This window comes from Delphinapterus leucas, chromosome 3, assembly GCF_059928025.1.
Source record: "Delphinapterus leucas isolate spDelLeu-1000000601 "Yukka" chromosome 3, BTC_Dleu_Yukka2, whole genome shotgun sequence".
Taxonomy (NCBI): domain Eukaryota; kingdom Metazoa; phylum Chordata; class Mammalia; order Artiodactyla; family Monodontidae; genus Delphinapterus; species Delphinapterus leucas.
The window spans coordinates 84824599-84850549 of record NC_143131.1 but is presented as its reverse complement, the minus strand read 5'-3'; the positions used below and the strand labels follow the sequence as shown (position 1 = coordinate 84850549).

The window sequence follows — 25951 nt, the reverse complement described above, 5'->3', positions numbered from 1 at the left end:
CAATGATAAATATTTTATATTTAATCAGTTGGATTTATTTTTGTCATTTTACAAAGGGACTTTATCCAATCTCCTAAATCAATTTCAGTGAGATTTTATTTTCATAATAATTTCACTGTTCTTTTTTTTTAAAATTTCAATTGAGTTTTAAATAGATGAGGAGAAAATAATAGCAAAAAGAATAAATTACAGGTTTATCTTAATTTTTGCCTATGCTTTTAAATATAGAAAGGATAACAGTATTTTTTTAATTTATTAAAAAATTTTTTATTTTTGAGAACAAGTTTTCCTAAATGTACTGATTGAGATTTAGTAAATATGCCTAGTCTGTACTACTTGCAAAATGATTAGCCATAGAATTTATCCAGAATTACCTAAATATCTCCACTGATCAAAAGAGAATAGTGGATAGGACTTCCCTGGTGGCACAGTGGATAAGAATCCGCCTGTCAATGCAGGGAACTAGGGTTCGAGCCCTGGTCCGGGAAGATCCCACACGCCGTGGAGCAACTAAGCCTGTGTGCCACAACTACTGAGCCTGCACTTTAGAGCCCGCAAGCCACAATTACTGAAGCCCGTGCGCCACAACTATTGAAGCCTGCACGCATAGAGCCCGTGCTCCGCAACGAGAAGCCACCGCCAAGAAGCCCGCGCACCACAACGAAGAGTAGCCCCCACTTGCCACAACTAGAGAAAGCCCGTGCGCAGCAACAAAGACCCAATGCAGCCAAAAATAAATAAAATAAAATGAGAATAGTGGAAAGTATACCATTAATTCATACCAAACGAATTCTAAACTCCAGAGACTCACCTAATTAGCTTGGTTGTTTTCAGAAAACATTTCTCCTGTATATAAACAATGTCATATCTATCTTCTAAGGCTATTTTGAGAAATGGTACTCATCCATTCATTCAGTTAATATTCACTGAGCAATTGCTATACTCAGGCGCTGTTCTACACAATGGGGATTCAGTGAAAAACAGTATGTTCAAAATTCCTGCTCTCATGGTGCTTATGCTCTAACGGAAGTGGAGGAGATAGGGAAATGGGGTAGGTGGGACAGGGAAAAACAAAACACCAAATACATAAACATGATAATGTCACACAGTGAACTCAACAGGATAATATGACACTGGGTAGCTTTTTTATTTACTGTGGCCCAGGAAGGATATGGTGGCCAAGAGGCTGGAGACTGTCCGGGCCATGCAGAGTGTGTTAAGAGCCTGGGTTTTATTTTCTGTCTGCAAAGAAGCCACTGGAAGATTTTAAGCAATGCAGGACAGGATCATATAAGGTGTCCACCTAGCACATTACCTAGCACTTACAGATTACTCACTAATTACTTAATGTCGGATTTTGTAATTTTTTATTTTAATTAACAATATCAAGTGAGAGCTTGTTTTCTCCCTACCATGTCCATCCAAGCAAAAAGTTCTATGTACAGTGAGAACTGTCTCTTGGTTTTACATTATATCCTTGTGTTGAAAGAATCAAGTTCATCACATTTTGATATCCAACTTGGCTGATTTTCTTTACCATGACTTAAAAAAAAAGTAAATGGGAAAAATAAATAAGTTAACACATTTCAGGAACTATTAAATAAGTTTATTATTAAAGCTGAAATGTGTCAAATTTATGTCTAAATTGAGTAGATTTTTAGTCAAAGAAAAGCATGAAAATAAGTCAAAAACAAATTTTAATTTGAAGACATTTTCTAAGCACACATCAAAGTTTTCTCTAAATTAAATAATAGCAAATAGCCAATTAAATAATTTCTATATAATTGTTGTCTGTTTGCTTCCCTGTAGAGATTAAAAAGTGAGCCACAGTCTCACCACTCCAGTGCAAAGACAAAGTACCAGGTTTTCTTTTGATCCCACATGTTTATCAACTACATGCCATATTCTGTAAGAAAGTCAAGGATATCACACAATAATAACAAATCAGCTAAAAACTCAAGTAGTAATATGAGATGTTCAACACATTCTGGAGAAAAATATACTGAACTTCTGACTTAATGTATTATAACATAATGACTTTGGGGAAAACTGAATTTTAGAGACTCTAAGTTTTGTCTTAGAGAATGTAAATCTTATATGGGTAGAGGGCTGGTGAATATACACAGATCCAAAGTGAAAATCTTACCTGTTTTACAAAAAACTCCAGAAATCAAAATATACAGAAGGAAAATTAGTGAAGAAATACAAAAAATTCCAAAAAATTTCAGCACATGAATATTTTACTTTTAAGAAATATATTTTCATAGTTATAGGTCAGGAATTTCTTTAACTGAAGAAACTAAAGCACATCAAATTTTTCCAACTTAACAACAGGAATAGAAAAAAGGGGGAAAACATGGGAATATTAAATGAGTAAGGAGACAGTTAAAAAAGGAATTAGAATTGAAATGGTATGTTAAAGATATTGCACAAAATAGATATTTTCAAAATGTAAATAGAAATGCTGATTCAGAAAGGTATGACCTAGGGAGATACAGAAGAGAGTCATCAGTGATATAGTGAAATTGTAGTAAGACATAAACATCACGGTCTGGCTAAAATGAAATTCTTGGATTAGGGACAGTAGGAGCTCAAAGAAGTTGATAACACATTGTTTCAAAGGCCTTCCATGACTTTTAGCAATAAAGCTCCCCTTGACCAGACTCAAGACAACCTGCTTCTTTCTGAGTTCTGGGCCAGAAGAAGTTAGTTCAACAGGATTCTGTGTTTGTAGAAAAAAGAGTGAGGCAATTTTTATATTGATACTGAAATTGTTTTTTTAATCTATGTTTATTCATTTATCCTGTACAGCTATCATTATGCAAAAATTCTGACAGCTCTTCTTTCCAGGTATCTTTATTTTATTTTAGTCTTCTGCTTCAAAAACAGATTGTTCTTTCACTGTACTGGGCTATAGGTGCACTCTCTCTCCAAGGTATACTGGTGAATACTTGACTTTTAGCTATTAATGTTCTGTGTTTACAGAGGATTGAACCCACTGTTAAAGGGATCTTTCATGATTGCTGTTCTCTTTCAGTGAGAAATACTTTTAGCCTGATTGATTTCAAGATATGATGATGAAACTTCATTCACCAGATAGGTATCAGATGACACTGGGAGGTAGATTTCATTTTATGTCATTACCGTCCAGTATAATGTCATATGTACGTACCAGAAGCTTTTGTAATGGTAAAGCTATTAACAGTGAAAACATTAAGAGAATCATTTTTAAAAAGAAATGTAAAATCAAGTCTAATAATGCCTTAGAAGCGTATCATGGCGTAGGAGGGTACTGCAGTACTGTTGGTTGAGTGGTAAGACCTCTGAAGGGTAGTCTGATGATGAAAGAAACAAGGATTTACAGACACTGGATGAAACTTGAAAATAGCACTCAACCCAAATCTAATCTTGAGTAAGATGAAAACTGGATGACCGCTCGCTCCACAAGGGTCTCAGTTTCTCTTTTTTCGAGAAATTGCTCTCCTCTGCTTAGGCAGAGATGTATAACCACAGCAAGGTATTTTATCAAATATATAGATTCATAGAATTTCAGAATTGGAAGGGACCCTGGAGATGAAGGAGTTCAAATCTTGCACTTTATAGACAGGGGAAAAGAGGCTACCGAGACTGGGTGTTGGCCAAAGCAATTCAGCTCACTGGTGACACACCTGGGTATCAAAACTAATTCTCGAATGTTAGTATTTAGTAAACATTATTTACGTAAAAAAAAGAGTTCTATTTCTTAGACACTTCCAAAGCATTTTATCTATGAAATGTCCTGAAGTTAAAATAAAGGAATTAAGCAAGAATTGATAAGTAACCAGTGGTACTTAAGGATATCCACTTAAGTAGGAAGTACATTTCTCTTAATGGGAGGTGAATGCATGGGATATGAGGTTATCCATTCCATACTATTTAGCTTGCTTTTCTAATAATAGCTTTTAGTTCCTGCCTGGATTCATAGCTAAGTAGTAAAGTAAGTATGTAGAATAATGCATGATAATAACCTATTACATCTTAGGTCCTTAGAAGTCTGTTGATCTCTCCTAATCTTTCCCTCAAGAGATACACTTCATGAGCTCATCTTGTCCAGGTTGTTTCCTGCTTCAATTAAAAAAAACAGGTTAATCATCAATCCTGAGGGAACCAATGTGTTGTTATACACTACATCCCACTAACTGGAAAAGTCCTTCAGAAAGACAGTTGTAGAGTGGATTTTAATTCACTGCACTCTCCTCAGAAGATAAAGATAAAGGATAAAGCACACCCATTATCTACTATCCCGCCCACAGTTTTAGATGATGGACCCTTTCCTTATGGAAGTACGGAAAAAGCATGCCTGGAACCATTGCCAAGTCTTATGAAAAACAAAGAAGTAACATCTTTAATAATAAAAATGTATTTTAGGAAATTTGTGAGCAAACAGTAAACTGTATCATACCTTTCCACCCTCTCAGAGTGTTCTGACATAATTTAAAGACCATCTTCTTGACTTTCTGCCTATCTTGAATTAACAGACAAGAATGAATCAAGGATATAATACACACCAATATTTTTTCAATAATATATGTACACAGATTTTGTAATAACTATTTGACTGTTAAGCTGGTTTGATCTTTACCTTATGGTTCTTTCTTCTCAATTAATAACATTAAATTGATGGGACAGATCAATTGATGGGACTTTGCTGAGATTAAATCATGGCTCCCAAGGTGACGAAGAATAGATTACTTGGGGATTCATTTCTATAGTCAGGAAAAATTTCATAGAGTCAAAATTACTTGGAAAATCCCATAGGAGAGTGGAGAGTGAGGTCTCTTAATAGATCGAACACAGCCAGTTTTCTTGGCACTGGAGCAGATTGTTGTCAGTTTTGTCAGTTGGGCCATGTTGATTTTTAAAAATGTTACTTCTATATAGTTGGACTGTGTTGTTATATAAGAAAAGGTTATTTCCGTACATTTGAAACCCTGCAGCAGCAGAGAGACGGACACAAGCACAAGAGGCAAATAGGAAACCGCAGAGGGAATAGCAGATAAGGGTCTCGCGTTCATTCTGGGTACAGGCACACTGAATGAAACCCTGGTTTTAATGAAGGTAAGACACAGCTCCTTTATTGTTTTTTGGTATCACTGGATTATAAATGCAGGTCCTAGAGTCACTTAATAATACTCAGTAAAAAGATGATTCTCCAAATTAACCAGAAAATGCATATATTAAAGTGTTTTGTTAGAGTTTCCTCAAAACAAATTCTCAGTCACCAAATTTCTCCTAGAGAAATCACTGAAAACATATTTTCGTATCAGGACTCTCCAGTTACAGATACATTGATATAAAATAGTCTCCACTCAAAAAGCACTAACACCTTAAGCTGTCACGGCAAACGTGTATCTGCCTAGCAAATATAACTGAAATAGGTGCACTGTTAATACATGACACAAACTGCACAGAGGTTTTCCTGGGGGCTGCTGAAAGCTGGCTTAGCAGACAAGCCTTGGTGCTAAATAAACCAACACTACCAAAAAAAAAAAAACTTCAAAAAAGAATTCCTTTTGAAGCTGTCACTGCAGTGAGTTAGCCTCTTTTTGATTTTGTATTCACTGCTGTGGGACTAGAAATTACTAGCTTCCATTTGTCCTGTGGCAAGGAAGAGAAAATGCATTTTATCCATCCTGCAAGAAGACGACTTTCACAAATGATGGCCTGTGCTGTTCCCAAAAGAGATCAAATGGAAGGCAGGCAGGCAGGCTCACCAACGAGCTTTTATAATCGCTCTGTGCGTGGAGAATGTTGCAGTGGTACTAATGTCAGAGCACTTTCCTCTTTCCATCTTTTATGAATGCAAAGAAAAAAATCCATAGTGAAGCTTATGATTTATACTATTTCTTCTCTCAGAATTATGAGCCTGCTCCAGAATCATACTTCCAAGAAAGTAAAATTAAAAGACAAAAACCCACGAATCCTAGGTAAATACAGAATTTTTAAAAACGTGGCACAGAGGTTTTTTTAAAAAAATTATATTAGCACTTTAATATCCATGCTTTTCAAGGCGGAAGTGAAAGGTATTAAACACTTGACATGGTGATTACTTCTTTTTTTTTTAATTTTTCAATTTTATTTTTTTTTATACAGCAGGTTCTTATTAGTCATCAATTTTATACACATCAGCGTATACGTGTCAATCCCAATCTCCCAATTCATCACACCCCCACCCCCACCTCCCTGCCGCTTTCCCCGCTTGGTGTCCATACATTTGTTCTCTACATCTGTGTCTCAATTTCTGCCCTGCAAACCGGTTCATCTGTACCATTTTTCTAGGTTCCACATATATGCGTTAATAGAGTTTTTAAATTAATGATTGTTTTTTGAACTTTTCGTTGAACTATATAATATACAGAAAATTGCACAAATCAGAAGTTACAGCCTCAGGAATTTAAAAAAACGAACACACTCCTTTAACCAGCACCCAAATCAAGAAGCAAAAACCCTCCACTTGTGGCCCCTCCTGAGGCATTAAGTTTTAAATCTTTATTTTGTGTACACAGCATATTTAAACATTTATTTGCCTTTCCGAAGGTGCTGTCTTCTGGCACCTTTAACTAGCTTGTCCACTAGCTTCATGGGCTTTGGTCGGCAATTTTAAAAATATTATATCTGATTACTAAGAGTTATTTTATTATTTCCCCTTTCTCTCAGTGAAAAGTCCTATCAACCACTTTTTACTTCTGCATCTCAGTTTTTAATATATATTCATTTGTTAATTGAAAGTCTAAATTTTCTTTTGCATTCTCCCAATTATTGTCTGTTCTCCCTACTGAGGGCAGAATGTAACTGCAAAAGTCTAGGAACCACAGTAAAGGTACCAGGAGAATAAGTAATGGAATGAAAAGGAACTTTAAGAGTTTTAATCAAAGAAACTTTTAAATTCAATTTGAAATATAAAGCTAAAAATCATATTTCTCATATAAAATGCTCCATTATGAATTTTTGAATTGTCTGGAGGATATTTTTTATATACATAAAAGGTTTACCTTTCACCCCCTTTGGAATTCTCAACTACTTTGTGCAACAGTGTATTCTTCATCTTTTATTTAACTTAAACCTCTAAGTGCTCATGAATGATAAGCAAAGAGAGGGTAACCTAGTGGCAATAACATCCTGTTTTGTTTTGCAAACAGGAAGTTTATAGTCTGCAAAAGCGGTAATTTAATTGGAATATATGCTTTTTGAAGCTCAACCTAAAATCAGTGGCTGTATTTTCAACCCAATTATCTTCATCAACTTAAAATACTATATCGTGTACTGATTTTGGTTCTTCAATGAAAAAATAAATTCGAAGTAGCTAATTTACATATAATTATGCATGCATGTAGTCCTCGGTATTAATTAGGAAATATACTTTGAATATTATAGCTCATATATTTGGCTTGGCATTAATTTTCAGTCATTCAATACGTTTACGTTGTAATTGGTATGAGGATTAATAAAGTTAATCTTCATAAAGCACTTGTGAGTTGAGAAGTAGTACGGAAAACACTGAAACTGCTCAGTGACCCAAATTATCTCTCAAAATTCCCTGAGACCTTAAGCAAATCTTCATAATGTAAGATAAAGGGTTTGTTTAGAAGGGTTTGCAGTTACTGCTCAGATTTTATTCTCCTTTCTGTTATTATAGGTGATAGATACATTACACTTAAGTTGGGGAAACAAGGGTAAGGAATACTTGCAAAGAAATGGAGCTAGAAAAGTGTTGGGTAGGGGAGATATCCGTACAAGAAGACAGCCTCTGGAAAATTTTCAAAGATGGAGAAAAGAAGAATTAATATAGAATGAGAAGAAACGGGGAGCAGGACAAAGGGTTTCCAAATGGGATGAAGAGGAGAGCAATGTTTCGTTGGCAGAAAGAGGGAGGTTAGAAGGGTCTCTTCCAGGCCTAAGGAAGGTTGGATTTTATTTTTCTAACAGTTATTTTATAAATGTCATGAGATGTCATATTTGAATGGTTTTCATCAAATGTCTTTTTGGTCACATATTTAGTTAGGGTATCTCTCTCATTTTACACGTAAGACAGTCAACTAACATAAAAAAAAGAATGAATAGAAAATAGGAAATAGAATGTACAAATCCTAGCCTTTCTAATGACTTCCGTCTTTTACCGTACTTCCTAGAACACAGTAAACAAACGTAAACATGCCAAAGCAATGAGGGGATTAGTGAGGGACAGGGTGTGGAAACCAGCCTGAGTATTTGTGGAGTGTGTGAAAAAATGCCTTGGGTCTCCTAATTTTGATGTGAACCCATGAGCAAGTAACTTTATTTTTCCTCTTAATTTCTTTTGGTTAAAAAATATTATCTGCTATTAATTTAAATGAAAGTAATTAGTTAATGATTATGTACCCTGACCAGTTTCAAAAAAAGAGTTAATAATTATGGGTGATTAAAAAATCATGAGCTGGGCTTCCCAGGTGGCACAGTGGTTGAGAGTCCGCCTGCCGATGCAGGGGACACGGGTTCGTGCCTCAGTCCGGGAAGATCCCACATGCCGTGGAGCAGCTGGGCCCGTGAGCCATGGCTGCTGAGCCTGCGTGTCCGGAGCCTGTGCTCTGCAACAGGAGAGGCCACAATAGTGAGAGGCCCGCGTACCAAAAAAAAAAAAAAAAAAAATCATGAGCTGCAAAGGGGTAAATGAAGGTAAAGTATAAGGTTGTCTCAAAAACAACTAGAAAATAAAAGTGAAATGTGAGAAACTAAATAGTATTAGGGAAACTTTTTTTCCCTAAAAGACATCACTTAAGCTAAACATTATATTGTTCAATGTTACATTGCTCTAAAAAATACATTTTAAGGAAAAAAGAACATTCTGAATATATTCTTTAAAAAGCAATAATACTGCAGTGCTTTACATATCTTTTCATAACCAAATGAATGAAAATGCAATTCCTGATACTTAATGACCATATTTAGGTATTAAAATAAACAGGTGTCCCATGGAATGATTGAGATGAATAAGGACCATTAGTCTTCCAAACTGAAGATGATTAACAAAATTGAAATGCAGGAAGCTAGAGAATCAGGGAGCTTACACTGGCAAAAGCCAAAAAATATTTCAGGATAATAGCCTTCTTTTGGATCATTTGAGAGGCACTGAATAGTCCTAAAATCATTCCCATGACTCACAACAAGCTGCTTGTGTATAATTAAGGTTAGAGAAGAACATGAAGAACATCGTATTATAATTCTTCTGAAATCAGTGGGATTATCAAGTAACCTGGTGTAGAAATATCCCTACATAAGGGAAGTGGATTCCTTCATACATCAGAATGAAAAGGCATAAATGAGATGAGGTAAGCAACTCCAATCTTTATTCATATTTATTCTATTGTGCAAGGATAATTTCATTCCTCTTCCTTCCTAGTGGTTCAAAGGATTTTTAGAAGGACTGACTCCATTATTTGTTTTATATAGTTAGGACATGAACTATGATAAACTACACATTAGAAATTCAACACAAATTAAATTCTTTTAGCTTTTAATACCATTGGACTAGTAGCTATACCACCTCTGGCAAGTCACTTAACCTTTCTGAGTATCGATTTCCATTTCTGTAAAATAGAGGGGCAGGGCTAGATGGTCCCTTCCAGTCACACTGCTCTCCTTCTATCACTCCAAAGACTCAGTCTCTGTGTTAAAAACAAGTGCTTTAAAAATGAATTAGTACATAACACATAAGATGTACGGTTTTTACTATTTTCAGAAGAAAAGGAAATCAAAGTCATGGTTTTGTTTTCAATAATGCCTTTTCAGCCATGTTGCAATCTCTTCCCTTTATCTGAAAAGGCCTAAGAGGCTGTGGAATTTCATGCAGGTTGAATGTTACCTTCTTGCCAACCATATCTCTCTCCGAGTTGGTCTCATGGTCTCTGCCTTTCATTTTCTATTCCCTGTCACCCCATATATTCCACTTAAAAATCAAAAATGTAAAAAAATGGAAGGATATAACTTATTTTTGTTCATTGCTCAAAAAGGTTTATCTAGATTAAGTGTCAAGAAGGAAGATTTGCACCCCTATATATGAAGAGGAGTGTGTCCAAGAAAGTCATACATGCGTTGTGTCTTCTACCATAATAGTAAAATAGCATTTTAAATCCAAACACCAAATTTTGTGAAAAACTTAAGAATAAATATAAACTCTCCTTCAAATTTCTAAGTGAAATAAAAAAGTGCTAGAATAACCAGACAGTAAAGGCATTTCCTTCTTTCAAAGCACCCCTTTTCTTAGGAGGATTGGGATTTAATTATACTTATTTTGATAAATGCAAATTATTCTGCTCATGTCCCAAGCCCCAGGAGATTTCCCTGATACACCTGTAGTACAGGAAAAAAAAAATGTAGAAGTAACTTCCATCCTCTAGGAAACTTTGCTCCTCAGTTGTCAAACTTTAGTTTGCATAAAAATCAACTGGGGAGCTTGTTAAAATTTCAGAATGCTGGGCTCAGTGATGTGCTGCTAACACACAAGCTCTCCGAAAAAAATATGCATGCGTGTGTAAATATACATTTATTATAGTTTTACTAATATAAAATATGTGTAGGACACAATTTACAAACAATAATAAAATAAATAATATTCTTTATCATAAATTCCATATAACCAGTTGAATTTCACAGAATTATTTCCTTAATTTTGTTTTTGTTTTTTGATTTTTTTAAAACCGGATAGAAAGTTTACTTCTGATTCACATTAAAGTCCAATCTTATAGGAGTCCAGTGAGGTGGGGCTTGATGATCTTCTAGGGATCCGTCTGTATTTTTGCTTTCTCCCCTAGGATATTGCCCTCTTCTGCAAAGCCAAAGTTGGCTCACCACCACCATGTCTAAATGAATGCCCCCTAGAAGTGGAAAGAGCTATGTCCTTAATTTTTCCTTAATTTTTCTCTAGCCAACCTATGGTTATAACTGACGAGTGAGTCGTTTGGACAAGAATGTTTGTTGATATCCTTGTTTATTGAAAAACAAAGATATATGTTGGAACTGCACTTGCTCGTCAACAAAGTGAGCAAAATCTTTGCAGTACTGGAGAGTAGTTTTTGAATACTGAAAAAAATATTTCTTCAAAATTTTTGGCTATTCACAGTAATCAGCATTACTAATATTTTTTTCATTGTTTTCTTAAATCTAAACAACCAACAAAATAATTTATGAAGCACTGATTTGTAGCATTTTTCAATTTCGATGGTGTAAATTTTCCCACTACAGTTATTTTCAAGCTACCAATGTGACATTACTGAACACTGGGTTGGAAAGACACACTATTTTATAGTATTTCCACGATACAGATACAGTAGACATAAATACCCTCCAGAGCAAAGATAGTAGTAAAGTGTAGTAAAATAGTTTGGGAAGGATGACCTTTGAGTATTTATTGCCTTTATTTTTAATCAGGGCTACACTTAACAATCAGCTCACTAACTATCTGAAAATTAGCAATTGGCTCTTACGGGTCAATATGAATCAGCTCTAGTACACCACTGCCTAACCTCTACTTCTTGTGCATTTGATTCAGTAGGTCTGGTTGGAACCAGGAATTTTCATTTTAAAAAGCACTCCAAGAAGATTCTGGCACAAGTAGTCCACAGATCAGATTTTGACTGGACATGGACTATGTACTATAGAGGTAATTCTATTAAGAACTTCCAGCTAATTCTAATCCTTTTAATGAAACAGTAAGAGGAGTTCCTTGGTTTAAGTAAACACTGGGCAAAATGTTTTAACTGTGAAAACATCTAGTGCAGGTAAGGATATGAGGTTTGCTCATTCACTATGGATTGTAAATTGGAAAAACTGTTGCATCAGGTAATTTGGTGGAATCCGTTAAGGTTTCAACACTCCATAACCCCCAAATCCCATTTCTAGAAATCTACCCTGCAGTAGCAATACATGGTTACCTAAAACATTTCTAACGTTAAAGTTCACTGCAGTATTGCTTGTAATAGCAAAAAACTCAGAACTTAAATGTCTTTAGTGGGGAACAGGATATATAAATTATAATATATCCACACAACAGAATACTAGGCAGTCATTATAAATAATGAAAGAGCTTTCCATGTGCTGCCTTAGAAATCCCAGAGTACGTTGTTAAATTAAAAACAACAGCAGATGCAGATCTGTGGAGAGTGTGATCTGAATTTTGTCCAAAAAAGAAAAGAAGTGCAGATATACATACATATCTGTGCTTTCTGTGAGTATAATATAGAAATGCTGGGATAAGCATATGAAAACCTGGCAGATATAAATTCAGTTACCTGGGGGTAGGGGTTGGGGTAGAAGGAGGATGGGATTGAAGAAGGTATATTATAGATTTTTTTTCTTTTGAATCCATATACCTTTTCTTCAATAGCTTTACTGAGATATAATTTACATACGTTACAATTCACCCCTTTAAAGTGTACAATTCAATGGTTTTTTAGTATATTCACAGATCATATGTAACTGTCACCTCATATTATAGATTTTTAAATAGTTAGGTATTGTGAGTAACTTTTGTACTTTTCTTTTTAATGGCTTTTTGTATTTTCCAAAAAATGAAAAATAAAGTTTGGGATAGATTATTTTAATGGGAAAATATTCAGATATATCCAGAGTCCTCCAATCCTTGTTAGTATTTTAACCAATTAACTCAAGTATTAAGGAACAGGTTTCTTTGTTCCCATACTAGAACTACTTGCAATTCTGAAACCTGAAAAGCTTTGGAAGCCTAAAGTTTTTTTTCATAGCGTTTGGCAGCAAAATCCGATCTGAATGATGTGATGCTACTTACGTCTGTCTTTATCCCTTGTAGTGTGACCATTTGAACGTTTTGCTAAAGGAATATTAGCATATTTGATTATGGATAGTGTCTCAGATGCCCAGAGGTGATATAATGTAATATATGATTTATGTACTTGAAAACCTTTCAAAAAGGTTTCAAGTTCATAACTCCAAATTGCATCTGTCCCAAAGCATGTGAATAAAAGTCTGTGCCCCTACATCAAGGAATATTAGACAAATAGAAAGTGGGAGGTGGGGAAGGAAGAAAGGAGTCTTGCTGCATGGCACAGGTATCCCAGCCTTGGGAGAGAAAAGGGAAACTGAGGTCAAGTGCACCCTTCCTGGGACTAAAGGGCTGCTGTCCCTGGAGTTGAACTTGGAAGCATTATGTGTTCCCTGGAACAAAATATCATGTTGAGAAATAACCTTCTATATGTCGGAAGGGATTAGGCTTGCTGGAATGTGTGCATGTCAGGGTCTTATTCAGAGAAGGCCAGGCTGAATGCTAGAAAGGTGCCATCTCTGTCTCCTTTAGTGTAGAGACTCAATGGCTTTCAGGCATCTCCCTGGGGGAGGGGAATCATTAATAACACCCTCCACATTTGGAATTTCAAAGGAGATTCTTAAACATGGAAAGTAATCCAGAACACCTGAAAATACCTGGGTTTAAATACCCCGATCCATAGCATCCCTCACTTTGCAGAGGAGAGAGTAAAAGCAGGCTTGGTATATATCTCCCTGGAAAGCATGCAGGAGGAAGCTACTTCAACAGATTTAGAAAAGACAACACAGGCAGCAACAGGGAGCAATATTCCACCAGTTTCCCACTGTCTCTGCAATCAGGTATCAGGGAGTCAAGAGCACCTCTAATGATTACACTGAAGTCAGAGTAGTCTGCTTTATACTGGAATGAAATAATCTGAAGTGTAGCTGCCCTGCCACTGATCTATGCTCCACCTTGTTCAAAAATGCATTAGCAAGGGATTCTTCCCCGGCCCACAATTTCAAAGCTTTTTCCATAGCTTCCCGGCAGAGTCTTGTAAGAGGCAGACATGCAGCAGGAGTCATAGTGGGACTAGAATTCCTCTAGAGTCCTCTGTTTTCCCTTCTGCCTGCCACTGTCTCCCCTTCCCTCATGCTCACCCTACTACTCCTTCAGTGGTGGCGAGGAAGGAGCCCCTTGTGTGTGTACGTGTACAAGCGTGGAGCACGCATTTCACGAATGCATGACCTATGTCTAGTAACACCCACCTGTCTGGAACTAAGCTATTCAGAAGGCACACCAAAACGGATCATAGCCAGAATGGAACAACACAGGAGGGCAAGAAGAAATCAAATCTGAAGGTTACCAAGTCCAGGCACTTGTGTTCCCATGATTTTATTCAAAAAGTTCCCTCTAAGGGTTTCAGTTCAGAGTCTGTTTACCCTAAATTTATAAACAATTATATGAAATTTAGCTGCCTAGATTCCATATCATCAATGTAGTACAAGGCAGAAGGAGGCCTGTAGGAAATCAATCTGGCAACATGAAATCTTTTTCTAAACTAAGTGTGGTCTTGTTTTCTTCTCAACCCCCTCTCTTATTGCACAGACTGTACTGGCTCATGTAATTACAGTTACTGTTTTATTTTCAATTGCCCCCATAGGATGAAGGCAAACTTTTGTTCTTACTCATCTTTGCCTCCATGCGCTGCTCTGTTTGAATTAAAATGAGTTGAAGTGGTAGCTTGACAACACAAGAAGTTACATAAAATAGAGAGAAGCAGACAGAAGAAGGCAACAAGCCCAGTAAGATGAAAAAACTCTATCTACTCCTAAAATTTGGAGGGAAATAATTGTGCAGTAGCTGATATCCAGAATGATATCCCAAAATTATGAAGGAAAGGGAGAAAGGGATAAGGAAGACAACTAACATTTATTGCCAGTCTGCTCTGTGTTGGGCACAGCATTAGGTATTTAACATCTGCACCTATTTTAATTTCATGAGACGCATTATATATTTGGGAAAGATTTCTGTCCAAAATGTTTTAAGGCTATAGTACTTAGAGCGTTAAAACCTTAGCTTTCTGGAAAACTTGGCTACTGAAAATGATTTGTTCTTTAAGGGTTCTAACTGGAATTTTGTGATCTGATTTTACTAATATAACCCCAGAAATTTGGAGAAGAAACTTCTTAGAGCTCACCCTTACATAATGGAGAGTCAAAAACAGGATCCCTCGGTTTCATTCATCTCATTTAGAATATAAGTATTAAACATTCACTCTAAGGAAAATGAATTGTTTAGCTGTACTCCCAGGAACATGCTAAACTGTAGGTGTACTTTGAGGGCTGTGATGAAGGAGTAGAAGCAAGCTCTGGATGTGTGTGTGAGTGTGTGTGTGTGTGCACGCATGTGTGTGTGATCTGTATCCTTGATAATACCTGTTAGTTTTCTTATATGCACCAAGAGCTTATAGTTTATAGCACGGAAATTTTGCCAACTCAAAGACAGAGATTATGCACTTGGGAAGAAATTCTTGCCTCCTTTTTAAGATATCAGCTCCAAACTTCAGGTGGTGAGTGCAAGAGTTTTCTAATTTGAGAAGTGAGTTATTGTTGGAGACTAGTAAGCTAATGCCGGAAACTCTGTAAAGAAGAGGCCACTTTTCTTGATTCCCCTGGGCCAAAACATCTAGAAGAAAAGTGGCAAGTTTCTGCAACAATCTCAGCAGAATTTTCTCTATGGAATAAAACTCTATAGAAAAAATGTGGCAATGAAAGAAAGAAAGAAAAAGGACCAGGAGGAATCTCTAAATCTCTAGTTGCTGCTATTCTAATTTCCTTAAGGGCAGGAACTTGGTCTTACAGTTTATCTCTGTATAACTGAACTATGAATAATGAAAAAGTCTGTGGAGAACAGGAAACAGAGCATAACTAGGAAAAGTCCACTGGCAACATGACAGACATAAATACAGTTCTGTTTCTAAACATAACAAGGAATTTTGACACCCTTGAAAAGTAACCAACATATTCTTTATATTATGGGCAACTATGGCAAAAGGTTGCATTTAGGGGAATTTATATCACTTTAAAGCCTTTTACGCGAACTATAACGATAGTAGTTAACATCCAGTGCTTACCAGATAACTTTATAGGAACCATTATGATCCCATTTTATAGATGAGGAGGTCAGAGAAGTTTGGAAACTTGGTGAGGATAACAAAATTAGCAAGTGCCATTGTCAGGCCATCTGGTCTTAGAGTTTAATCATGTAACCAAATACTATGCTTATACTGGACACACATTTCTAATTGGGTTATATTCTGTTTTCCACAGAATATTAATTTATAAAATGTTATAAAGCTTACATTTAAAAAAGAACTCAGGGCTTCCCTGGTGGCGCAGTGGTTGAGAGTCCGCCTGCTGATGCAGGGGACACGGGTTCGTGCCCTGGTCCGGGAGGATCCCACATGCCGCAGAGCGACTGGGCCCGTGAGCCATGGCCGCTGAGCCTGTGCGTCCGGAGCCTGTGCTCCGCAACGGGAGAGGCCACAACAGTGAGAGGCCCGCATACCACAAAAAAAGAAAAAATAAAAAAGAACTCATTCTGGCCTTCCAGAGTGCCTTCCAGGCTTGCCCTGGCCTCCTAACACCCTAATCTTTCTTCATAAGGTTGGTAGCTTTCCCATGCACTCAAGCCTAGGACTGAAGTGAAAATCTGACCAGGTTACTGCTGATAAGCACTCTGGGTGCCAGCTCTCTTCTCCTTTCTTGCCACTTACCCCTTTGCATTTCACCCTCCAGTAAGGCCAAATCACCAAGAGTTCCTTGCGGACATGAGGCTTTTCACTCCCCCATGGCCATGCACATACTTCTACTTCGTCGGGAACACGTCTTACCCCTGCTCCCACTTATCTGCAGTCTCCTGATCACCATTCAAATCTTTGCAATGGTTCCATCTTCTAAGAAGCCTTTCCCAGACAACGTCCCACTGCCCTTCCAGGCGGACCTGTTCCGCTCCACCTCTCCACGGCCTCCATATCTGGGATGTGTTTCTATTACTGCCTATAGACGCACTGTTCCTGCGCTTGTCTCTCCTGCTAGAATGTACTATACTCCTCTGGGCAAGAAGATCAGTATACCCAGCACTAGCCCAGGTCTGACATTATGATTGACATGGCATTTAATAAAGTTGGCTCCTTTTAAATGACACTTTACAGTTTCACATTCTGCTCAATTTCCAAAACAAACAACAACCAGAACAAAACAAATATTTTTGTTTTGTATCCCACAGACCTATCTTTTCCTACTACTAGGCCTCCCAGTCCAAGATATAACCAGCTGGCTTCAGGTTATGTTCTCTCTGATACTTTATCACATGCCAACAAATTTGAGAGGATACTTTAACTTCACTGTTGATGCTTTATTAAAGAGAAGTCCTAGGCTTCTCAACTCTCTAAAACCTCCCCTATGTGGAAAAATGCTCATACCCTTAAGCCAAACATTTTCCCACTTTTCAATAGAGTGCAGTGATTTCCTGAGTGTTAATCTGCTTCTGATTTATAATTTATATTCATAAAAATATCATCAATAGTTCTAATACCGTGAAGTTCAAATCTTCACTGACACTAAGATGATTATTATATATATACAATACATATATAACATATCTATAATGCATTTTTAATCATTAAAAGATATGTTATAATTCCACCTCTAGGTTCATCTGGAGATAAGTATGTGATCACAGTATAGAATCTTTTTAAAGTATAAATCACTTCTTATAGTTAATCAGGCACATAGAGATTTACTTTAACTCTTTTTTGTCAGGAGGGTATGAGTGGGAATGCAGCGCACAAACTGGCAGGTACTGGCAGGTATCTAACATAGTGCTTATATTTGTGGAATTTAAAAACATGAAGAGAACGTTATAACATTGTAAAGGAAAAAAAAGCATCACATGATCCTGTCTCTCATGCTTACTGACTGTTTCCTTTTATTCCTTGTTCCTTATAATCCTTGGAAACATACAAGTATACATACGGTTTTATGCAGTCTGTATAAAATTTTATGATTTGCTATTTTTGTTGTTATACCATTTATTTAATTAGTCCCCTATTAAGGGACATTAGTTAACTTTCCAGGTTTTCATATTACTAGTTAATGGTATATAAATAACTGTGGGTAGGTAGCTCATTAGAAAACAAACAAACCAAAAAATCCAACAAAACCCTTCCTTTAGTTTAGGATGAAAGCCTAGAGCAAGATTTTAATGTTTTATATAAAATGTATATAATATGATAAAGTTGCTTTCTAAAACACTGCACTAATTCACAAAGCTCCCCAAACTGTAGCATATTCATCTAAGCCCTGGCAGTCCTGGGTTTTATAATTCAACCTCCACTCACACCCAATTAAGTAAACGCAAAATGCTCTCTCGTTGTTTTAGTGAGATCCGATATTTTCCCCCGCGTTTACTTACTATTCTAAGCCATGTATAGTTTAAGGCACAAGATAGTATCTAATGCTACTGAAAGAATTATACGGGTGAAATTTTTTTGTTTACATTTTTATAACATTATCATAAGATCTATGAATTATAGGTCCTACCTCATATGCACCTTCTTTTAGAAAAATGGTTCTCAAAAAAGTGAAAAATGAAAAACTAGTATGAAAGTTTCTAATCAGTCTCTTATAGTAAATAACTATATATTTATATATTAAATATCAATACTTTTTAATCACCCCATATTAGACATAAATTATAAAATATAATTAATTCCTCATCAGTAAGAAGTTAATTTAAATTAAATTATTACAGTAATATGTTTTAAAAACTAGCATATTATATGTATCATCCATTTCCCCTGGGGTATCAGTACGGTATCTGTTAGGAGGTACTACAAAGCTCAGAGGAATTAGGCTGAAAAGTCAAGTCTAGGGTTCTATAGAAGGATGGAGAGTAGGGGTGGGGTCCTGTATGTATGGACGCTACCAACTACTTTAGTTGTGGTAATTGGGGAAAGCCTTCCTCACTTCTTTGGAAAAATAATAGTCTTGTCAATGCTTTGGAAGTCAGCAGTCTTAGAATCTGCCTGTTCCCCTGATACCAACATGGTAAATTTTTAGAGCAGATAATTTGTGTCTTTGTTTCTCAAACATGAATATTATTTACTCCTCTGTTTTCAACAAAACCTTGGCTCAGCACTACAATTAACAACTTAAGATTTTAGGTCCTGTTCCAAAAATGGAAAGCCATTTATACATAACTCAAAGCATATTTTTTATAAAAAACAGGTTTTACTTGGAAGTTAGGTTCATGAGCTGGTCCACAGGAGCTTGTTTAATTGATAATATATCTGATTGTAGTACTAATTATAATTTTTCATTATATAAATTTATTCTTTTAAAAAAATTTTATTGGAGTATAGTTGACATAAATTTATTCTTTCTAACATCCTTTTCCAGAGGAAGACTGCATTTATTGTCCCAGTCCTGAATGCTGAGAACCTATGGAAACTTTCAGCATAGGGTGCTCTCAGCAAAGGCCCCAGAGGATATTTCATAGGCAGAGATGGATGTGTACTTCTAAACTTAGTTGCTGGATAGAAAGCTAATGCATCTAGAGAGCAAAATGTATTAGGTGAGTTTGTAGAAAAATAGTGTTAGAGAACTCAAGAAAACATGTAGAGGTCAGCAAGACAAAGTAGAAAGGCTGACAAGCCAAGAAGAAGACTGCTTAATATTTACACTCCTGTGAACACCAAAGTGTGAACCTGGAATGCAGTTGGAGTTTGACTAAATGCAGCAGAAGGAATAATAAGCCCAGTCTTCGTTGCCTTGGGAACAGGGCCCCTTCCTCATGTTAATGATTCTATGATAAGAAAAGGAGCACTTAAGCAAAGTGCACGGTAATATGGGTAGACCAGCAAGTGTCTAGGGCAGTGTTCGGCAGCCTCCATGGAGTGGGTGGGGTCCGTGCATCGGTGCAGTGGGCGACAGATGAAGTGGCAAGTGTGGATTACAGATAAACCACTGACATGAACCTGAGCATTTGAGAACTTTTTAAAATTTTTTAAAAAAGAATAAATTTATACAATGAAAACTTATAATTAGTACTACAATCAGATATATTATCGATTAAACATGTTTTGTGTTACAAAACATGCTGACTCTCCAGTGGCTTGCTTCTAGTAATATAAATAAATTACTAGTCCCTATTCTTTCTGACAGTGTTGCTAAGAAGAAATCTAATAGGAGACGGTGGATAAGATAATACATTGGAAAGGAAGAGAACCCTGAAGTCAGCGTAAGAGAAAGCACAGTAGGATGCATAAGAGAATATGTGCATAAGAGATTATAACTTTCAAAATAAAAGTCATTTCTTCAGTAGTCTCAAATTCCAAGAGACAAAAGCAGCTGTTTACTAGTGGGCAGAGGGTGTAGTCAATTCTTCATTTTATTATATAGAAAACAGTATATATATTTTAAACAATATAGTATTGAAGTTCAGCTTAGTTCCAACATTTCAAAACTTACCTCTAAAAGCACTAATATCCCCATAGTGTACTTGTAGTACAAAGTATTTGCTTCCAGTCTCTCCTCCAACTCTGAATCCAACACCTGAAGATATTCAAAAGAAGATAAGTTAATATTTTAGAAATGGAAGTTAAATAGAGCTAATCAAAGGTTGCTGAACTATGAAATCCAAAGGGAAAGAAAATAGCACATAATATATGAAATTATGTTATATGAAAATGGAAATAAACTAGGCATTCAATGAAAATCTCTGATATAACCTATCATTCCTTCTCTAAGCTCTGACAGAATTATATTCGTAGTCTCCACTTCAGAACCAGAGTGATCACTTACACTTTAAGAGGACAATTCATTCATTTTTCAAGGAACAGAACAAAACAAAACAAAACAAAATTCTGTCCCTATTGATTAAATAACAGACATACATAAACCCATTCTTTCATTTTGTTTTGTATATACTCATATTCATTTTTATTTTCTGATTGAATATAGGAAATAGACTTCTTAGGACCATCTCAGGAAATTGTTTTTCTTCCCATACAAAATCAGGTATCTGCAAAAATATCATTGAAGAAACCAATTACCTACTAGATTACAATGTCAATAAAGTTTTGGAATCTGAAGGGTGCCTAAGAGTCTTACTGTTAGTAGAGTTTGCTAGTAAGCTAAAAAAAAACTACAGAGAAAATATTTATAGACAGAGAAAAAAATTTTTTTAATCTTCTCTACCAATGGATCTTAAAAACATCAACAAATCTATGACAAACCTCCCTATTAGTTTCCAAACTTGTTTGATAGTGGCTGCCTGGTAAACTCTAGAGAGGATTCTGACACTTATTTGAAGTAAAGCAAAACAGAAATCAAACTATTGGGTGAAAGAGAGGCTCAAGGATGTATTGCACAATGCATGGAATATAGTCAATATTTTGTAATAACTATAAAGAGAAAGCAGCCTTTAAAACTGTATAAAAAGATTAAAAATATTAAAAAATTTAAAAATTAGTGCAGGCATGAGTTAGGGAGGCATCACAAGATGCCATCCCTCCATCCCTAAACCACGGCAGTCTTATTCTGTTTCAGAACTATACGTTCACTTTGATACTAAGAAAGATCCAGGTAATAAAGGAGAGTCCGTTAATTCACTCACACGTTGGAAGCTATGAACGGTTTAGAGGTGAATTCAGAAAGCCAGCTGAGGTCTGGCATCACATTAAATACCCAGGTTCCAGGACTATTAAAAATCTGTTTGCTGAAATGGCAATTTATTTAATTCCTAGCTCTCTTGGCTCGTGAAATGCTCCTGCTGTCAAGAACCAATGTGCCTCAGGCCAAAGGTGGCTTGAGGTATACTCGTTATTTTCTAATTCTATCTAAACTGTTGTGTGAGCCAATTACTTATCAAAGAGAGGCCGAGAAAGAAGAACAACCTCAATGAAACCTTTTCAATATAAAGCAGGCAATAAGGGTACTTTTTAGTGTGAAACTGCAACATAGAACATGGTCAAGAGCTGTTGGAAAGAACATATAACAAAAAGTACGTTGGAATCAAAAACTAAGCAGTTTAATATAAGGATATCCAAGAGGCCTCAGGTATACCTTTGGGGAGTCTGGTTGGGGGAGCATTTCTTGCCCAGGCATATAGAATATTGGCTTTATCTGTACAGGTTCCTTCGTCACAAAACCTGAAGAAAAGAAAGTAGCTATAAGTGAAGATTCAATTAGTAAAGTGCATAAATCTCTTCCCATGGGAGGAGTGGGGAGGGAGAGGTTTTTGAAAACAAGGTAAAGAAAAGTACATCAATATACCATCATTATAGTCATATCAACTTTAAGACTGTAAGGGACACTGGAGCGAAGAACAATTTTATATGTGAAAAAGCACCTATAAAGGGAGATTTGTTTGTTAGTTGCCTGATGTGAAACAATCCTGTGAGGTAGATATACAGTTTAATTCACCATCCTTGGAATGTACTCTATGTAGGGAAAAGTAAGCATTACACAAAGGGTGTGTAAACCAAAGCCAATGCAGTGGAAATTTGGAAGTGGATTAAAAGAAACATCATACTCATTTCCCAATTGGGGATCGGTGGCATTTATAGTGCCTACCCTTAGTAGGGTGAACAATACAAGTATATCCCACTCACAGGGTTCTTGTGGCTTTTTTAACGTTTATGAATACGGGTTATGCCATTTATAAATTGTTTCAAGTCACTTAATCTTACAGAGCCTCAGTTTTCTCTCTTGTAAAACAGGGATAGTTATACTTACTTCAAAGAGTTGTTCTATAAAGTAGATGATATAGAAATGAAAGCACTTCATAAACCTCAAAGCACTATACCAGGGTTCTGCATTATTTAACAAAACATTCACTTTATCTAAAGACTCACTGTTGAGAGGCAGTGTTATATGCTCAAAGGAGCACAGGCAGAAAGACATATCTGGAGTTGAATCCCACAACCTCCCCTTAATAGCTGTGTATCTTGGACATGTACATCAGCCCTCAAAGGCCCAATTTCTGTGTGGAAACCTCTCTGATGGGGAGTGGTGGTGGTAATACGTGTAAGGCATCCAGCACAGTAACTAGCACATTGGTATCTATATGGTAGATCCAATTTCACAAATGGTAAGCTGATTCCAAACCACACATTTTTTCCCCATTACACTACATCTCTTAGTTGGTTCTGTTATATAATTTGACTTGTTCAAAACACTGTTGGGTGACATTTTCATGTCGCTTTTATATATTTGTGTTTTGAGAAACTGGCACCAAGCAAGGTCAGAGTCAGGAGTTTAGGCAGATCTGAAAGGTCTGAGGACCGTCAAGGACAAGGACAAAAACAGCTTCTTGGCCGGGAGGTTGGCTCACACAGGAGAAAAAGTGCATTGCCCATGGCCTGGAAGGGAAGTGAAGGCAGACCGTGGCAGCTTCCTAAACAGGTTAGAAACTGAGCCTAGAAACCTGGAGAAACTGAGCCTAGAAACCTGGAGAACACCCAGGCCATGTCAGAGGCAGGGACTCCTAACATGCTTCCTGGTTACAGCCAGAAATGGTGGGAAAGGATAGGCAATAAGTGCAGACAACAGTTATTCATCTGAATAAAGGGCCAGGAACCAGGAGGTCCCTATAAGGTTATATTTAGCAAATGCTCTAGCTTCTCTAAATCAGGCTGTAGAAAGAAATTGGGTAATGTGCAATGTAAAGCACATCAACCAGTGGTTTCTTACCGTTCACTGTCAAAAACGATATACTTATGATGCAGGATCATTTGCATGTGAGACGCGTGCGTTGGAACAAATGTCTGTGACATCCTTGTGCCAAGTGTGCTAAAAAGCTTGGGGTATTGGACAGTACACAAAAGCAGAATTTCCCTCCTTGGCCTCATGCTATAATAGTTTAAGAAACGAGATTGCCAAATGCGATGAACTTGGTATCTCACTGCTGTGAGCTACTAAAATTTAAAGATCTTGATGGCAATTTTCATAGCTTTCAACAAAGATCATAAATATACAAGTGCTTAACAGCAATGTGATGACAGTCTTAGGTTAAACAAGATAATTGCTTCCTCTGATATGGAAGTCAATTCAGTGTATGACTAGAAAGAACCAGAATGAAACATAACAGAGAAAACTGGTTTAGTAAAATTTTCTAAGCTACATATTTGACTATGTCATTTGCTGGCACAAATTCTTTCAAATGTTTCCCAAAAATAACACCAAAATAAAATCTAAACATTGTAGTATAACACATGAGGTTTTATGATCTGGGCCCCTGTTATATCCCCAGAAAAAAAAAACCCTTTTCAGTCATGCCAAGTTGCTGTCAGTTTCTAACCTCTCTCTTCTCCACTGTTCTCTTTCTGGAAAACCCTTTCTCCATCTTTCTGCCTGACAACCTTGTTCTCACCTTCTCATTCAAGATTCACTTCAAGTCTTCCTCCTCAGGGAAGCTTTCTCTGATGCCCGTCCCACCCAACTTGCATTCTTTAACCATAGCACGCATCCTAAGTATCAGCTTGCTTATCTCCTCTCCAACCAGACTGTGTAGACTTTTGAGGTTTGGGTCATACCTTTCACCCTGTACTCCCAGCACCTGCAGCCCTGCCTGGCATTTAGTAAATATTCAAGAAATGTTTGGGGAAGTTAACTTCTAAATACATTTTTAACTTTTTATATACAAACACTTAAATAATTGAATTGGCCTATGTTTTATTGTACTGTCAAGTATAACATTTAAAAAATATTAAATGACAATAAATTTGAATTATCATTTGCCTGGAATTCTGTACAAATCGGCTCATACTCACTCTCACAAGTCATTGCAAGTAGGTTATACTTTACAGCTGAATAAGCTCAGAGACTTTAAGTAACTTTCAAAAGGTCACACAGCCAAGCCATGATTCAAAGCTCTGGCTGCCACACTCCCTTATATCTCTATTCATGAGACTGACTCACAGGCAGAGACTTCATGGTATTATATGAAGATCAGCTTTGATAATTACTCTCATACCTGAACTAAGCTGCAATTCGAGTATGCAATTCTAAAATCAAATTTTAGATAAAATAAGTTCTTATTTGCGAAGAGACAATGTTTCATGCTCTCAACAGGTCTGGTAAAAGAAGAGCTCCAAAAGCAAACTTTGATTTGATTTTAAAATCCTGTTTTATAATTTTAAAAAATTGTATAAAACTCAAGGCTGAGTAAACAATGACTCACTGGAGGGCCCTGGGATATTGAAACTCATTCTAAAACTTAATGAGTGACAGGACTAAGTGAAGAGGAAAAACAAGAGGTCAAGAGAAATGAGTCCTACCATGGATAACATAAAGGAGTGGCAAAGAACATTTGGATAAACTCGCCGCATCTTTTCATTTTCAAATTTCCATTTCCCATTTTAAATGGAAACAGTGTCACGTTTTCTCCACATAAAATGACCAACAGAATAAAGGCAGTATTGCATATGTTGGCTTTCCAAACAGTGTCTTGTAAAAATAGTGAGAATTTTTATTATTCTTATTGAGAAGAAGAGAGTATTAAGGCTAGGAAGCAAAGCAACCCTTGATCAACGGCTCTTGTAATTTCAGGCCTCATCGACCAGGTTTCTTATTCTTATAATTCTAACAGCTACTCCTAAAGGCTTGTCTAGATTAAGCCAATTAATTGTGAAAAGATTCACATAGCTCCCTAGTGGTTTCTTAGTATTCATAGCAAAAATGATGAGAATTAACATTTGAAAATAAAACTACTCTGGATTCTTGAACCTTTGCTATAGAACCTTTTCACTTCTAATCTATGGGGAAACCATTCAGATGGCATGAATATTTCCAGACTATGCCAAGCTCTGAAAAGTGCTAGCCTGTCATTTTGAATTATCCAAATAGAGCATGATTGACTGTTAAAGTACTCCTCTGGTTCTATCTGTGAAAGGTTAGTTAAAACCCAAGGTTACTCAGAGAAAATCAGAACTGATAAGTCATTTCTTCTTTGGTCTGAAAAAACTTGTTTTAATAAAATTGTCATGCCCTAAAGTTAAGTCTGTACAGTCTTCAATTACAATTTTAATGCATTAAGCATCTAACAGAATCACAGGAAAATTAATCCAGAGTCAGAAAGTTTCTTTAAGAAACA

The 25951-nt window shown here is 36.4% G+C and overlaps 1 protein-coding gene across 15 annotated transcripts in view; it reads right to left on the bottom strand.

The window, feature by feature from the left end:
* The window catches only part of PAM (peptidylglycine alpha-amidating monooxygenase), a 280621-nt gene that overhangs the window by 66754 nt on the left and 187916 nt on the right, over positions 1-25951 (bottom strand). For all 15 annotated transcript variants that reach the window (XM_089908396.1, XM_089908402.1, XM_022592065.3 and 12 more), the window contains 2 exons: positions 21922-22007; positions 20326-20409 (listed from right to left, as the gene is read on the bottom strand). In XM_089908396.1, the coding sequence (XP_089764522.1) occupies positions 20326-20409; positions 21922-22007 (170 nt within the window). The remainder of the gene's footprint in view (positions 1-20325; positions 20410-21921; positions 22008-25951) is intronic.